General features: G+C 34.7%; 2 protein-coding genes across 2 annotated transcripts; both read right to left on the reverse strand.

The window, feature by feature from the left end:
- Positions 1–883: 883 nt before the first annotated feature.
- On the reverse strand, positions 884–9,536 carry LOC143553114 (DNA gyrase subunit B, chloroplastic/mitochondrial-like). Its single transcript, XM_077043171.1, has 22 exons — positions 9,431–9,536; positions 8,456–8,555; positions 8,199–8,361; positions 7,339–7,419; positions 7,145–7,258; positions 6,988–7,044; positions 6,802–6,903; positions 6,103–6,253; positions 5,947–6,023; positions 5,254–5,364; positions 4,963–5,033; positions 4,722–4,863; positions 4,544–4,642; positions 4,329–4,457; positions 3,077–3,191; positions 2,896–2,963; positions 2,680–2,793; positions 2,480–2,596; positions 2,179–2,232; positions 2,000–2,105; positions 1,208–1,338; positions 884–1,108 (listed from the first exon to the last, which is right to left on the reverse strand). The coding sequence occupies exons 1-22, from the start codon at positions 9,474–9,476 to the stop codon at positions 1,040–1,042; spliced, it is 2,217 nt and encodes a 738-aa protein (XP_076899286.1). The 5' UTR covers positions 9,477–9,536; the 3' UTR covers positions 884–1,039.
- A 2,582-nt stretch (positions 9,537–12,118) lies between these two features.
- Positions 12,119–16,419, reverse strand: LOC143553115 (microtubule-associated protein 70-1-like). The gene is made up of 11 exons (XM_077043172.1): positions 16,204–16,419; positions 15,398–15,483; positions 14,768–14,833; positions 14,516–14,686; positions 14,238–14,408; positions 13,981–14,136; positions 13,759–13,905; positions 13,108–13,179; positions 12,622–13,035; positions 12,377–12,531; positions 12,119–12,280 (listed from the first exon to the last, which is right to left on the reverse strand). The coding sequence occupies exons 1-11, from the start codon at positions 16,394–16,396 to the stop codon at positions 12,262–12,264; spliced, it is 1,650 nt and encodes a 549-aa protein (XP_076899287.1). The 5' UTR covers positions 16,397–16,419; the 3' UTR covers positions 12,119–12,261.
- Positions 16,420–17,049: the final 630 nt, after the last annotated feature.

Below are 17,049 nucleotides of genomic sequence, written 5' to 3' on the forward strand. Positions count from 1 at the left end.
CCGGGTTCAACTTCGGGGATTAATCGTATACCAAGTCGTACCCACGGGTTGGTTACGGGTAGAAACGTGTTCCAGGTTGAGTCTGGAACCAGGGTATTTTGTGCACCTCTAACTTTAGTAATATAAAGCCCATGTTACATTTTTTTATTAATACATAGTAATCGTTACTCGTTAGTCCAATAAGATCATTTATTGTAGAACTTTCAGTGGTATTAGGTGCAAATGAGGTGAGAAGCTCGCGACCTCCTCGAGCTCGAATCAATAAAAAGCTCAAAACGAGCCAGCTTTTTTTTGAAAATAAAGCTCGTTTAGTTATCAAACCCAAGCTCGAGCGTAGTATGGGCGTCTCGTTTAGGCTCGCGAGCCTTAACAACTATTTGTAAGTTTTTCTCTCTTTTGGACTTCTATGCATTAATTTAACGCTACACAACTCGAGCTGAGCATTGGCCCGCTTAAGGTTTTTCTCAAAATTAAAAAAAGTATATAAACTACTAAATAAAGCCAAGCTCCATCTTTAGTAAAAAAAAGTTGAAACGAGCCTGGTTGAGCTCAGACTTAGCTCTGCTTGCTTACACCCCTAGACACCTTGTGTGGTTTAAACAAGAGTTTTATGATATAACTAAACTTAACAGCCTAAATGTTAAATTTGAATAACCAACTCTAAGTTCTTGTTTAGTTCCCTATTATTGGTTGTAGGCAGTAGCAGAAATAATATTATATGGTGATAACTTGTGTGTAAATATTTAATATTAGTCGTATAGGTACGGTTCGACCTTACAATTTAATAGATCCCAAATTAACCTATTAAGTGCGCAAACGCATACATTTAGGAAAACTTAAAAAAGGAACATAACATAAGATGTAAGAGCTGCAAGACTAGTACAAAATTTTTGCAACATTGTTTGCAAATGGAGATAATTTAGCAAATATTTGTTCAAAACAAAGAGAAGGTATGCATCTAACACATTCAGCTGTCAGTTAAATAAACTCTTTTTTTCTGTACATTTAACAAAATAGATACCTTCTACATGTTGTAAGTTCATATATCAAGATGTGCCAAATCAATCTTCCTGGCTGTCTTCTGAATCATCTCCTTACGCACATCGACCTAAATCATTAGATACCAAAACATAAATAATTTTAGGTAATTTCATATCCACAACTGGATGGATACCTTTAATAATTATAATAATAATTGGAATGTTACCCTAGCACCCATAAGTGATGAAAATGTAACGTTAGCTTCGGCTGCATCCTCAACAACCAATTTCTTCAATAGCCTCGTGCTTGGGTCTAAAGTGGTTTCCCATAGTTGTGCTGGCATCATTTCTCCAAGCCCTAACATTTTATATCATATCAACAAAAGTTACAAAACATTTTATATACTATTACAGCGTAAACTAAACTGACAAAGAAACGAAAAATTGCATCTTTTGTTTGAAAAAGAAACACTCATTCTATCATATCATGCTGATTATTAAAAAAAATTGTTGTGGCATCTTATTTCCCATAACGGTGTATATGTACATTCCATGTGGCGTATATTGTATAACATTTATTAATTATATTAAATACAAATTAAAGAAATAAGGTAAAAGGTAAAATCAGTTAAAAATAAGGTTGACTGCTAAAATAATAAATAGGGTTAATTGCAAGATTTGTCCTTAAGTTTGAGGAATTACATGTATGCTCCCCATGGTTTCTAAAACGTAACACAAATGATCCTTGGAATGAATGAGCGTTAGTACTTTAAGTTAACTGCATGTGCCACGACTAAATTACCCTTAAATTTATATAAAAAAATACTTTACGTCAATGGGGAGCATACATGTTATTTCTCAAACTTAAAAGGCAAACATGCAATTTGGGCCAACCACGAAGCCACCCGAGTAATTAACTTAATAACTTTAAAAAATTAACTGTGGGCTGGTTGCTAAAAAAAAGTGTCTATTTCGTTTCTTACATAACATTTATGAATAATTAATTAATTGTCGTGTACCTTTAAACCTTTGGATATGATATGCTGCGTTTGGTGGAAAGGAACTTTGAAGTTTCTTGAGTTCTGAATCATCATAGCAGTAAAATGCTTGCTTACCTCTTTCAACCTGAATAATTAACTACCAAAAATGAATCAACGCTTGCGGGAAAGGGTACTTTTGTCATTTGGAGAAAGAAAACCTTGTATAGGGGCGGGACGCCAACATATATGCAGCCTTCATCAAATAAAGCTCTCTGCAAAAGCATAACACGTGAACAATTAAAACAAAGAGGAATTAAATCTCCCATTACAGTTGCAATATTTTGAAAAATCTAATAATTTGATTTAAAAAATTCTTCAATTTGTCTTTGTTAGAGGATTATTTAAAAATTTACAGAAAAAAGATCAAACATTTACTTAGACTAAGTGCTGAGGCGAACAAAAGTCAAAACAGAAAAGGTTTATGAAAAACTAAAATTAAATATAATAATTTAAAGATACCTGATATCTATAGAAAAATGTTAATAATAACGTTCGAATGTGAGCACCATCAACATCAGCATCAGTCAAGATTATGATTTTATGATAGCGCAGACTGTCTTTTTTGAAATCCTCTCCCTGAAACACAAGGTTAGTAAAAGTCAGCAAAAGTCAAACACACAAAAAAGTGGAAAAAAAACATGATTTTGTAAAAGTATAACCTTCACTCCAAGCCCCAGGGCACGGATTAAGCTTTGAATCTCTTCGTTTTTGTACATTGCTGCTTCATCTTTTCTTTCAACGTTTAAAATTTTACCCTTTAAAGGAAGAATAGCCTAAAAGCAAAAAAAAAAAAGGAACAAGATTTCTTCCATCACTAAATTTTCAAATTTCATATATAATAAAATAAAAAAGTTTAAGCCTTTAATGATGATCACCTGAAAGTTCTTATCACGGCCTTGTTTGGCACTTCCACCTGCTGAATCTCCTTCAACTATAAATATCTCTGCAAAATGTGAAAATTTATAAATTTTATACCCAGGTAAATTAATAAGATCTACAACTAACAATGTAGCAGAAGTATTTTATTAGAAGCTTATTAAAACAAGTGGAAATTACCAGCTTTTTCAGGATCTGTGGCTGAACAATCAGCAAGCTTTCCTGGAAGAGATGACACTTTCAAAACACTCTTTTGTCTCTCCAATTCCCGAGCCCGCTTTGCTGCTTGAGCTGCCTAATGATATAAACATGACTTATAGCAGCATAATTTTGTTCTAAAATCATCTTCCTACCTAGGAAACTGGAATAACCAACATAACCAACCCTTGCACACTCCTATCGAACAAGATGGTTTACGGGTAATAATTGGTTTGAGGCGAAAACGACAAGTGTTTGTGTGAGTCAAACGGAGCTGGGTTGACCCAAAGCTTTTTTGTCTAAATGGTTTGAGTCGGGCGAGTTTAAGGACGGATCAAAACAAGTGTTTTTGATATATCTTATGACTGGATAATTTGTGTCCAAATATACTATATTTGTTAAATAAATAGTGTCAAATAAACTTTATCACAGTCAAACTTTGGAAGTGTCAGAAAACAATTTATGTGGTTGTATATGATTGTATGCATTTAGAATACATTTTAAGCTTCCAGCCCGTTCAACCCATTTGAGCCGTTTCCTTTTAATATACTATGTACATTAGGGCTGTCCAAACTGCTCGTCGCTCGTTCGTCGTTCGCATCGAATTTTGCTTGAAAAATGCTCGTTCGATTTCGGCTCGGTTTGGAAGTGAGCCGTTCGGCTCGGTTCGGTTTAAAAGCAATCCAAGCACGAGCAAAGCCTCGCTCGGTTTGGTTCGGTTCGTTTTGCTCGAATTAATTTTTATATATTAGTTTTATATATAAACTTTATGTATATATATAAAAGTATACTATTTTTTAAAGTTTTTAATATTTCCCTCTTTTGTGTTGAATTCAAAGTTCAAATTTAAACCATAGCCACTCGTTTTATATATGTTTTATTGTTTCCTATGATTTTTATACATTTTAAAGGTGAAAGTTTAGACAATTTAGAGTTGAAGGTCTTCAATTAATGATATTTTGAAGTTTTAGAAATTTAAAATTGGAAACTTTGTACGAAATCAAGCAAAACCAAACCGAACCAAGCCGCTCGGTTTCAAAACCAAACCAAGTTCAAGCATAAAGATTTCGCTCGTTTCTTTAAATTCAATCCACTCGGTTCGGCTCGCTTTCAAACCAAACCAAGTATGAGCATGCCCGCGTTCGGTTCGGTTCGGTTCATGAACAGCCCTAATGTACATAATGTAATAATGATGACATTTTATATATTAATAATTTTGAAAGATGTGGCATACCTTTAAAGCATTAAGGGACTTTGAGAGGATTAAGTCAAGCACATCCGGATTCAATTCCAAATATTCAGTCAAAAATTCTTGAAATGAACTATCAGTGATCCTTCGCACCTCGGGATTTCCCAATCTCGTCTTTCAAATAATTAAAAAAAATAAAAAGAAAACTAAATCTCAGTAAAAGGTAACTACAAGTGAACATGTATGATGTTAAAAATTACCTTTGTTTGCCCTTCAAACTCCGGATTTGGAAGTTTGACCGAGATTACACAAGTCAACCCCTCCCTCACATGCTCGCCACTCAAACTGATATCCTTTTCCTGCAACCATGGTACTGACATTAATAATAATGGATATATGATATGTTTTAGTGTTTTAAGAAGGTATGTACGTAAATACCTTGATGAGCTTTGACTTTTTTCCAAGGTTATTAATAGTCCTTGTTAATGAAGCTTTGATACCGTCTATGTGGGTCCCACCGTCAACCGTACGTATGCTATTAGCGTATCCCAACATTGTATCTGAATATGCATCTGAACACCTAATCACACAAATTCAAGTGAATTTCATACTATTATATTACAATAATTAGTGAAAAATACAAACACACGTGAAGATAACAAAAGCAGTAGTGATTTACCATTGGAAAGCTACATCGATAGTGATCCCGTCTACTTCTTTTCTAAAACTCAAGATGTCATGAAGTGGTTGCTAAATCACAAACAACAAAATTAAACTTTAAAGTAATTTGATTATTCAATAACAGTTAAATATGCATTACTATTGATATATCTTTTTAACAATACATTTTCTTTATTTAATTATGATACCATTTAAATCCTTGCCAATTACCATTATATATAACAGTTTACATCTACATGACATCATGGGTCAACAGTTTGACCACTGTTGACCAGTCCAACTAACTTACCTTATCAGCATTTAGCCACTTCACATACTCTACAAGTCCGCCAGCAAAACAATACTCGTCATAACGATTCTTCTCGGGATCTTTATCTTCTTTCTTCAGAGTAATAGTTAGCTGCCAATATTTGAAAATCAGGGCAATTAATATATATTCTAGTCACATAAGCAAATTATTACATGATCAAAATGAAAAATAAGAATCATACTTCTTACTAAATATTAAAAAGTCAACAATGGAGAGAAAATAGTATATCATTAGGTCACTATTCACACCTACATATGATTAGTGTCTCTAATACTATTACAAAAATTATATTGTTTCAATAATAATTAAACATTTTCAATAAAAAATGTAGGAGGTTTTAAGTATTAAAAATACACTTGGGACTAACAAGTTGTTAAAACTAAACTAAGTGTACTAAACAGTGTCCTTCACATTACTAAAAAGTTGTTAAAACCAATTTGTTTGGTTCGTGAACCGTTCATTTATATTTTTAATGAACGACCATAAACAAACACGAACATGTACATTTTCTTTAGGAACAAACACAAACAAGAAAACTCCGTCCATCAGTTATCCGTATTTGATTGTTCAGTTAAATTAAATGAACGAATATGGACATGCTCTGTTCGTGTTCGCAAGATTTGTTTACACGCCTGCATCTAAGCAAAATTCAAAAGATGATAACGACCCTACCCCGGGGACAAGAAAAGCTCGCTCACGAACACGTGCAGCAATGGTGTCATAATCAAACTCCATTCCAGAGGTAAATACTGCATTACAAGTTATTATAACCACATGAATTAAATTTCTAAAAGTTATAACATTAAGGTAACAAACGAGAAAAAATACTTTGTGAATCTGGCCAAAACTTTATAGATGTCCCGGTACGCTCTTTTAAATCCTCTGGAAGATCGTTGCATTCTAAAGGTTTATGAGGTTTTCCACGCGTATAGCTTTGATGGCATTCCTTGAAATCTCTCCAAACGGTTACTTCTAATGTCTGCGTTTAAAAAATACATAGAATACAGATTTGGTAAAAATTGAGGCTTTTCATAATCTTTAATGAAACCGTTCATAAGAAATGATTGTTGTTGGTAAAAATGGTAGGGCTTTATTCATTTTCAAACATTCCTTTAGTACAGAGTTGAATCTTTTCATAATCTTTAATAAAACTTTTCAGAACAAAATATTATTGTTGGTGAAATTTTAGGGTTTTAATTATTTTTCAAACATAAAAAATGAGGCTTTTTATTATCTTCAATGAAACTTTTTATAGAAAATGATTGTTGTTGGTAAAATTCTAGGGTTTTAATTATATTTCAAACAGTATTTTAGTTAAAAACTGAAGCTTTCAGAATCTTAAATAGAATAGTTTATAGGTTAAAAGAATCAAAGCTTTCATGATCTTTAACAACTGGTTTTCTGTGTGTAAGCTTTTGATTATAAGAAAGATCAATAAAGGGTATCATTATTTAAATGGCCATAAAACATATTGTAAATCTCTATGATAGAAACTACAAAAGGATTGAAAGCTATAAAAATAAGCACCTCAGACAACGCGTTAACTACAGACAAACCAACACCGTGTAGTCCACCTGAGACTTTATAACCACTACTGGCCCCACCAAATTTTCCACCAGCATGCAAAACCTGCAAAGTTAGAAGTACTGTTCGCAAGTAAACTGATTAATAACAAAAAATAATATAAGAATAAAATAAAAACGATCAACATACAGTCAACACGGTCTCCACTCCTGATTTTTTTGAGCCTGGATGCAAGTCAATCGGAATCTGTAGCATGAATGTTAAAATTCATTTTTAACAATGTTATTTTGATAATCATTTTTGTGTAAAAAGATTTTACTCGTTTGAAAAATATACAAGTGCATACCCCGCGCCCATTGTCGGTTATGCAGACCGACCCGTCTGCAAGTAAGATAATATTAACCTTTGATGCAAATCCAGCTTGGGCTTCATCAACAGCATTGTCCAATATTTCATAAACCTGATTTCATTTATACAAAAAAGATTAAAGTATTAGATAAGGAAAAAAGTAATGTGATTAAAAAAAAAAAAAAAAGATACCAAATGATGCAAACCACGAAAACCCGTACTTCCAATGTACATTCCGGGCCTTTTCCTCACAGCATCTAAGCCTTCTAATATCTGAAATGAGAAGGACAGTATATGATATTATCATATAAGAGATTTTAGAGGTGTAAACAAGACAAGCCACTGACACTCGTGTGCTACTCGGAATCGGATGTATAAAAGCTCAAGACAAGCCAAGATTAGAGGAGCTCAAGCCTAAAACTAAGCTTGTTTAATAAACGAGCCTGAGCCTGAGCCTGAGCCTGAGCCCGAGCTTCACTTGTCGAGCTTGAGCTTGCTCACGAGCCTAAACAAGCCTACTATTTATATATTATATATTTATTAAGTACATATTTATATAATAGTATATTAAATATAATAATAATAATAATATGACAAGAATATCTAATCATCATATAATTAAGTTATGTATAAAAATATACAATTAGCACTAACGAACCAACCTCGAACTTAAACAATGCTCAAAACAAGCCAAGCCCAAGCTCGTTATTTAAACAAGCCGAGCTCAAACTTAGAAAAGCTTGGGCTCGGCTCGCCTCGCTCACATAGACATATATACTATACATGACTCTCAACAAAGTAGTAGTTCATAACTTTTATAAAATTTGAAATTTTGGTTTGTTTTGGAAGATGTTTAAAAAATGAATTTTTAGTTAAACTTGCTACTTAAAATAGGAAAAAAAAATCAGCACTCACTCTCATACATAAGGCAAAGCATTTCATAATGCTTGATAAAAAAAACCACTTTTTTATGTGTTTAAGCAACTACTTATCTTACTGTGATTCTTCAACTTGCAGTAACAAAAATGCTGATAAAAAAACAACAAATTCACCTGAATATTTTCAGACCCATAACTCTCCGGGGCCTCTTTCGCCTTCCGAGCATCCGCAACCGAGTTCGAAGAGGTGGACATAAAACTTCTGGGAGGCTCTAAAACCCTAACCTTAGGAACTAAACCCCTGTTGGTGAATAATGTCCTCACCCCCAAATTAGACCTAAAAATCAAATTTTTACAACAAATGGGGGTTTAAAAGTAGTAATAATATGTTTGATTTCAAGTAAATAATAAGGGTTTGTTTATACCCATACCTGGGGGGTTTAAGAAACAGAGACGGTGGTGAAGGTGAAACAGAGGAGATTGCATGAGTGGGTAAGAAGAATCTTGAAGACATTATTAGACGACGAAGAGCTGAGGTTGTGTTTGTTTTTGATTAAAACATCTGCAGGAGGGGTGATGTCAAGACTGTTTGTTTTTTTTAAGATAAAGATCTGAAATCAGCTTCTTTTATCTTAAAAAAGAAGCTAAAAATTATTGCTTCACACATCTTCACCCTACCTGCTCTCCTGCTGCCTCCTCTCCAACCATCCAAAAACAACAATAAGCATCCCATAAACTCCGGCCAGATATGATTCACCTCCGTCATCGCCTCCGGCAACTTCATCGTCGCAAAAATCCTCATCACCCCACCGGAAAACTCAGCACTAGCCTCCGGCACTTCAAACGCAATCTTCCCTTCAACAATTGACGAGTAGGAGCTAATATTATACGTCTTCACCGTCATCGATCCGTTGGAACCCTTGAACGCGATAAACGATTGAGCCCCCGCCATTCCGGTCCCGATGGGATTAATCGCCCATGCCACCCATCCATTTCGAATCCGGTGTACAACGGTGAGGAAAACGGGAGAAAGAGTAGGGTCGCCGGAAATACGCCGTTTGAGACGCCGGACACGTCGCCGTCACGGTTGGAGACGGAGGAGACGTCTTCTGGCGACGACGAAGACGTTTGTGGCGGTGGTGATTCGAATAGTAACAATGGAGTTTCTTCTACATCGTCTTCTGGAACTCCTTGTACTTCCCTTTCTTGGTGATATTAATGAATTAATAAATAATTTATTAATTAATGTGTTTGTATTTTCAGTTTATGCAGACAGTGTTAACTTATAAAAACAAACAGTCTTATTTTTTCAGCTTACAGAGCTTCAGACCACATCTTCAGCTGCAGACATAAAAACAGATGAAATCAGCTTACAGACAGTTTATGTCTGCAAAAACAAACAGCACCTGAGTGATAGTATAAAGATGAATGGTGAGGTTTAAGAAGACCCATTTAGTTTAGTAACATCAAGAAATAGGGTTTTACTTCAAGCTTTGATTTTTATAAAAAAAAGGACTATCGGTTTTTATTGGTACCAAGTATTTCATTTTTGCCGGCGCTGGTCCCAACTATCACTTTAACTGCCAACGGTCCCAACTTTCACACATGTGTCTGCCACCAGTCCACGACTAACCGAGTACTAACTCCGTTATGTTTTAGCTGACGTGTCCATCCTACGTGTTAAAAAACCTTGATGTGGCTGCCTGCGTGTATATTAATAACAAAAAACCCTTCTCAAATCGAGTTCATCGAACAGTGATCAATCATTCGAGTTCGATTCTTTAACCATTTTCAACTGCTATTATTCAAATCATCATCACCTTCACTTGAATTCAATTAGTTGATCCAATCACTCACGATGCCTTCAAGAAGACGAACGCTTCTCAAAGTCATCATCCTCGGCGACAACGGGTCAGTTGTTTCATTTCGCCTCTTAAACTTGAACTGTATTAGGGTTTTGTACTTAATTCGAGTTCGATTTGACTCCTGTGCTGGTCAATTTGATTGATCACTGTTCGATGAACGAATGATTCAATGATTGAATTAGGGTTTTAATTTGGGGTTGTTCTTGATCGATTGGGTTCTCGATCGATTGGAGCTTCATTTTCCTAATGTTAATCTTCATCTTCTTCTTCAAATCCTCACCGTCCATTACCCCATCATCAGATCTCTCTTGCAGATCTTTAAAAACCAGATCTTGGGGCGGACCCGACTGGGAAAAACGGGTCAAATCCTCCTCCAAGATCCGATCCAAATCCGGGTTTTCCGTCTTTGTCACCAGCGTCGCCGGCTTCGTCGGAACCCACGTCAGCGCCGCCCGGAAACGCCGTGGCGACGGCGTCCTAGGGTTAGACAATTTTAACGATTATTACGAGAGCTAGGCAGAGTTTATTAGAAAGAATAGGTGTTTTTATTGTACAAAGTGATAGTTGGAAAGGGAAGCCACATCAGAATCAAGCCACGCAGAATCAAGCCACATCAGAATCAAGCCACGCAGGCAGCCACGTCAAGGTTTTTTAACACGTAGGATGGACACGTCAGCTAAAACATAACGGAGTTAGTACTCGGTTAGTCGTGGACTGGTGGCAGACACATGTGTGAAAGTTGGGACCGTTGGCAGTTAAAGTGATAGTTGGGACCAGCGCCGGCAAAAATGAAATACTTGGGACCAATAAAAACCAATAGTCCTAAAAAAAAATGAAGAAGATAATGATGGTGGTAATGGTAAGCAGCAGTCGATTTGGGTGGGAATGAATTTATTTACTTTTTATTTCATAAACCCTACTTCTTTTCTTTTTACCTTTTCTTTTATTCTTATTTTACGTCATTACACCCTAATCTTGTAAATTGGACGAATGGTTTGCAATTTAGATCATCGGTAATTCTGGTTTAGATGCAACATAAATTTTATTATTAAACTTTACACCAAAGACTTTTAGCGGCTCATATTTACCTTCGATTAAAAGTTTCAACCTATCGGTCTTTTCTATACCATCGAATCAATCATTTTCAACCAATCGGTCTTACATATACACCATGGAATCGTGTAGTTTTGGATTATTTTATGAGTTGAAAATGTATTTATTTATGAGATTATATGGTTGACTAGTCAATATGTGGACCTACCGTCTAGTGACGTGGAGTTGCGAGTTAATTTAGCATTTGGGGAATAACATAGGAATTCAGAGCCGGAGGCGTCAACTTAGCGTTTAGAATGTATAGTTGGTAAGTTGAAAATGGAGCTCTGTGATTGGTTGAAATGATGAATATTTATGACACTGTCATACCATGAAAAATATGTCTATTTTGGTAAATTTATGATCAATACCATGTGGCTTGTTTTATGTATCGCTCTTCACTATAAGGTTTAGCCTCGTCTCATCAGTCACATCCATGCCCTCTTGCCCAACTCTTTCCATCTCCTTCCCTAACAAAAAACTTCACTTGATTTGTCGTAAAACCAACTGACTAATAACCCTTGATGACTTGGAAATGATGTTTGTTATGTTATAGAGATTTAGCAAGCCCAACTCTTTCCATCTCCTTCCCTAACAAAAAACTTCACTTAATTTGTCGTAAAACCAACTGACTAATAACCCTTGATGACTTGAAAATGATGTTTGTTATGTTATAGAGATTTAGCAATTGGGGTGCATTGAAGCTATGAACGACTTATTACCATGTTAATGGACCTGACTGGACTAATACTCAAAACCACATATGTGTTATATAAAAGAATTAGTTGACAGTGAAAAAAAAACCGACTAGTGAATCCCATTCAACTTCTTTCTAAAGTGACTAAGTTCGTATTAAAGCAAGTTGACTAAGAACCCTTGCTTCATGACTTGGAAATGATTTGCGTTATAGAGATGTAGACACGACGTTAAAGAGCTTGTAAACAGTACTTTCTTTCAATATGATCTATGCCCCTTAAGAGACATAACTTATTGACCAATAATGGTTGGTCCATTGATGATTGGCCACTTAACATCCATTGTTACCCTTATAATAAATATAAAAAACACAAACAAAAACAAATCCTTAAGATTCAAATAGGTTATAAAGTTGAACAACTTTATTGCACGTTGTACATAGCACTTCATAAGCGTGCACCATGTCACAAATGATACCATCATATACCCATTATCAGTTCATATACAAAAACAATGAACAAAATGTACACTCTATATATACCTTTGTAGTTTGCAACCACTATTAAGCATGCATTTCTTGTACCTCAAGTCGTCACTCGAGTCCTACACATTCCATAATAATTCACAACTTAGTTATATTTTTATTTATATTTTACATGTTTTAAAAAGTTTGTATTAATGTTATATAAAAATCACAACCTGGGAGCACTCGGTTTTCGTGACATTCGACTTTCTCGCCCTTTATCGACACGTAATGCAGCAATTTCCTTTTCCTTTGCAGACATTTCTCTCCTTGTTTTTTTGTTCTCTACTTCAATTGCTCTATTTAGTGTCTCAACATTTCTTGCCAATATCTGCAAATTTTAAATTAATTTGCTACCTTATTTTTTACTCATTTAATGCACATAAATAAAAAGTAAAATGATGAAGAGTTGCATAGAAACCTCAATTGTGCTGTCTTTTTCTTTGAGATTTTGATCTTTTTGATGACAAGCTTTTTGTAAATTCAAAACCTCCTTTTGTAGCATGTCATACAACATACCGGATACAAAATCTAAAGGTTTTGAGTTTGGCTTATCGGTCTCGCTAGCATGGTCATCTTCATTTGGGAATAACTTACTCGAAACTACTAATTTGCTGCAATCAAATACTTTTGATGAAATAGTCCCGGTTTTTAATAAACTTCTTGATGAATATCTACTAGATGATGATCTGTTTAAACTCTCAACTCCTCCTAACGATTGGCGTTGTGAACGGCCGTTGCTTATTGGTCTTTCAGGTGTAGCACGACCCACGCTTTTCCCAGATGATGATTTGAATCGTTCTTCTAGAACTTTGAATCTCAAGTGGTATTTTTCCTATTAATGCGAAAAATATAAGAGAATTAAGAAAGTGAAAGTATAATGAATTGTGAATGTATTCCTTCTTACTTTCAACTGTGCTTCTGCCTTTGCGGTCCGTTCTGCAACTGTTAGTTTTTCTTTTAGATGCTGCATTTCTCCCTATAGAAGTCCAAAATTAAAATAAAAAATATTGGGTTTATGAGTGTTAATGTGTTATCCTCAAGATGATATATGAACCAAATCATGCAACATGTTCACAGGGGCAGTAGTTTCGACCCGTTTCTTAAACACAAGTTGATATGGGTTAATCTCAAATGGGCCGAGCGTTAAAAAAAAATAGCTACATGGGACAGGTCAAACCAGTTTAAAACGACCGTAAATTGTTTCTACTCAAAGATTAAGATTAGTAATGTAAAATTATATTTTTTAAGAATTGAGATTATTGTTGTTGTGATAATACTAATTTTATAATCATAATTTACAAAAAAAAAGAAAAAAAAAAAGAAAAGAAAGATGCTATATAACGTGAAGAAAAATGTTTTACAGGTCAACCAAACCCAACCCGCCACTTTTAGAGCTTGGACTCGTATTACAAAATGTCCAGTATGAAGCTTTAACCGGACCCATTTGACCCATTATTCAAAATGCCCGGCCCGTTTTGACCCATTACTTAACACGTCTGACTTGTCATCACTAAAGTTTAGTTTCATTAGCCATAAAGAACTAAATAACACATGCCTGTAAAATTCTTCTTTCCTCGAGCCATTGCTTTACAGGCATTACTTTATTGTCGGTGTCTTTCCAGTCATTTGCTATTACAACCGCAACACGATTTGCAGAAATTCTAGCACGGGCTAATTCACGATCCAATATTTTCTTTTCTTCCTACACAAGGTTTTAGTAGTAAGCAGCTAAGCACCAACTTTAAAGCATAAATAGTTTCAATTTTATTAAACTTACATTTATCTCTTGCATTCTTCGCTCGTAATCACGCACAATATTGGCAGCAGCCCCACCAGCCAAAATAGCTTCTTCGAGCTCACGAACCGTCTGAGTCAACTTTTCAACTTCTGATACCTTTTGTCGGTTCATTTTATCCAAAATCCTGTTTTCTTCCTGCATTAACACCAAAAAAAAATAATAATAATAATTCACAAAATATGGAATATACTATAAACCAAATGTAGCATATGTCTTAATATGTTGCATAATCTAACCTGACATATATCGACTTGTTTCATGAGCTCTTGGTTTTTGTTTTGAAGATCATCAACCGTGGAAGCTTTTGCCATGGCTATCTTAACGTTTCTCTCGGCTTCTAAAAGAGCAGATTCCTTAGATTTACTGAGACGGTCAAGGGCTTTATTGTCATCTTGCAACTTTGATACCTGATAATGCAAAATGTCATAAACAATCACAAATATATGTGGCCAAATGTTCATTTTCCTACGATCATATGCATGATTTATGGCCCGTTTAAGTTTAGTGCTCTTACCTCCATTCTGATTAGCTTGAGTTCCGCCTCCAATGGAGCAATAATGGCCTCAATAGGAGGCATCTCATCGTCTTTCTGGGCTGCATGAACTCTTCTAATAGTGGCTTCTGCAGCAAATTGTGCAGACAAAGCTTGCTTTTTCTCATCACTTATCTTCTTAATCTCTAAATTCTATAAATCCATATAATAAGTTAATTAGTTTACATGTAAATAAACTTCATATACAGAAGTAAGAACAACAAGTTACAGTACCTTGATTTCTAGAAGTGATTCAGTTTTCTTAAGTTTTTCATCCACTTTCCTGAGCTCATCATTTATCTACAACAACATGAAAATAACAGATTATGAGGTAATATACATTATGCAAATTTAGGGAATATTGCCAACAATGTAACTTAAGTTCAATTTTGTCAATTTTTCTAGATATTTTATAAAATTAAACTTTTACTCCTGAGAGATGAAGTCAGTATCCCCAAATTTAGGCCTACAAACGACTTGAATTGTCAATGAACACGGACAGTTCAATGGGAAGTTCGTTAATGCTCGTATATCTAATAAACGAACGAACACGAACACCATGTTTCGTTCTTTCATTTATGTTCATGAACATTCGTGTATGTCCGTTCATATATGTTCGTTTATTTGCGTTCGTTCATTTGTGTACGTTCATTTATGTTCGTTTTTTTAGATTTTTGGATGAATCATGTACTTAAGGTTTTATATTTATTCGTTAGCATTCATTTATTTACATTTGTGTTTGTATATGTTTGTTCACGTTTGTTCATATTTGTTCTTTTATGTTTGTTCAATTACATTCATCTATCTTCAATTAAGATTTTTAATGAACCGTAATGAAGTGAAAAATGAAATTAGTTAGACTACCTCTTCCACTGCCTTCTCTTTAAGGTGTTCATGATACTTTAATGCCTTGATTTCTGTATATGCATCTCCTAATTCCCTATCTTTATCTGTAACAACAAGGAAGTTTTAGCATATAATATACTAATATACACACAAATTAGAGGTGTGCATGAAACCAAAAAAAACGAACTAACCGAACGGAACAAAAGCCGACACTTTGGTTTTATGTTTTTTGTAAAAGCCAAACTTACGGTTCAGTTTTGCGTGTAACTAAAACCGAAAAAACTTACCTGAACCAATAGATTTTTTATTTTTTAATTTTAAATAGCTTATAGTAGTTTAATGTATAGTTTAACCCAAATATTTTAGGCCAATTGTATAATAATCAATTAATAATAAACTAAGAAAATAATTACTTTGGGTCAACTTCTTTTTTTTGGCACAAAATTTCAACCACTAATGGTAAAACCGAAAAAACCAAAAACAGAATGGTTATCAAATACTCAAATTCATTATTGATTTATTTCAGTTTATGGTTCGGTTTTAGGCACCCGCGCACATACAAATTCAGAAATCCTAGATTAAATTCAAAGTTTAATCCCAAATTAATTATTTCTTGCCAACTTTTTTTTTTTTCGGCCCAAAATTTTCAATCACTACTAGCAAAACCGAAAAAACCAAAAGCGAACGGTTTTCAAAAACCGACATTTTGGTTTTTGGTTCGGAGTTACCCCTAAAACTGAAATGACCTAACTGTATTAACTATTAACCTCTCAAAATTTTAGAACAAATGAACCAAACAAAATTGGAGAGTTAACTGTATTAACCTCTCAATTGGTTTTGGAGACGGTTGAGCTCAAACCGGACAGGATCTGAACCGTGCAAGTGATTAATAATATCGTCTATTTCAGTGGCGGTCCGTGATATGGATTTCTTCCGGCCGAACCGGAACGACGGCGACTTTCGCAACGGAGAAGAGTTATCCGGAAGTGCACCGTTGCTAAATTGAAGCGTTGCCATTAAAGGATTAAGGTTTGTGAGGGTTTGTTTGGTTTGTTGGTTTATAATTATAGGAATGGAGGGAATGGATGACCGTTAACTGTTAAACCGACAAAACAGAAGACATGAATTGAGTGGTGACTGACTTGTGTGCTACCACTCTAGTAGCTAGCTGGCTTACATTTATATTTCTCATACTTGTTATAAATAATTAATCTCTTAACTTTCATTTAGTCGTTATCGACTTATCGGTTCCAACTAACTAACGAGTAACGAAATGGCTGACGACAATCTCTTCTTTTAACATGTTTGTTTCTAACGATCCATGACTAATGGAAACATATCTCCATTAGTCTCCAGTTGCCGGAAAATTCAACTTTTTCGTCCCAGGCCTCTTTGACACCTTAGCTCGGACCTTTAGGAACATTCTTTTAGTAAATCCCCAGGACCTTTAGGAACATCTTTTTAGGATAATAACGGGATTACGCTTCTGCTAGTCGTGGATCTTTGTCACCACCTTATTATCGCAATTTAAATTTTTTAGTTAAACGGGTTAAATGTGGCATAAATGGAATATTTACAAGTTTAGCTTGCTTATACATATTTTTAACCCTTTTCATACACATGTCATACTATCTATTCTAAACGCAAACCAGTGGCGAATGTAGTGTGTA

The sequence above is a fragment of the Bidens hawaiensis genome, unplaced genomic scaffold (genome assembly GCF_021521415.1).
Source record: "Bidens hawaiensis isolate Kalapana, Puna unplaced genomic scaffold, B.hawaiensis_p1.1 tig00017143_1, whole genome shotgun sequence".
Taxonomy (NCBI): domain Eukaryota; kingdom Viridiplantae; phylum Streptophyta; class Magnoliopsida; order Asterales; family Asteraceae; genus Bidens; species Bidens hawaiensis.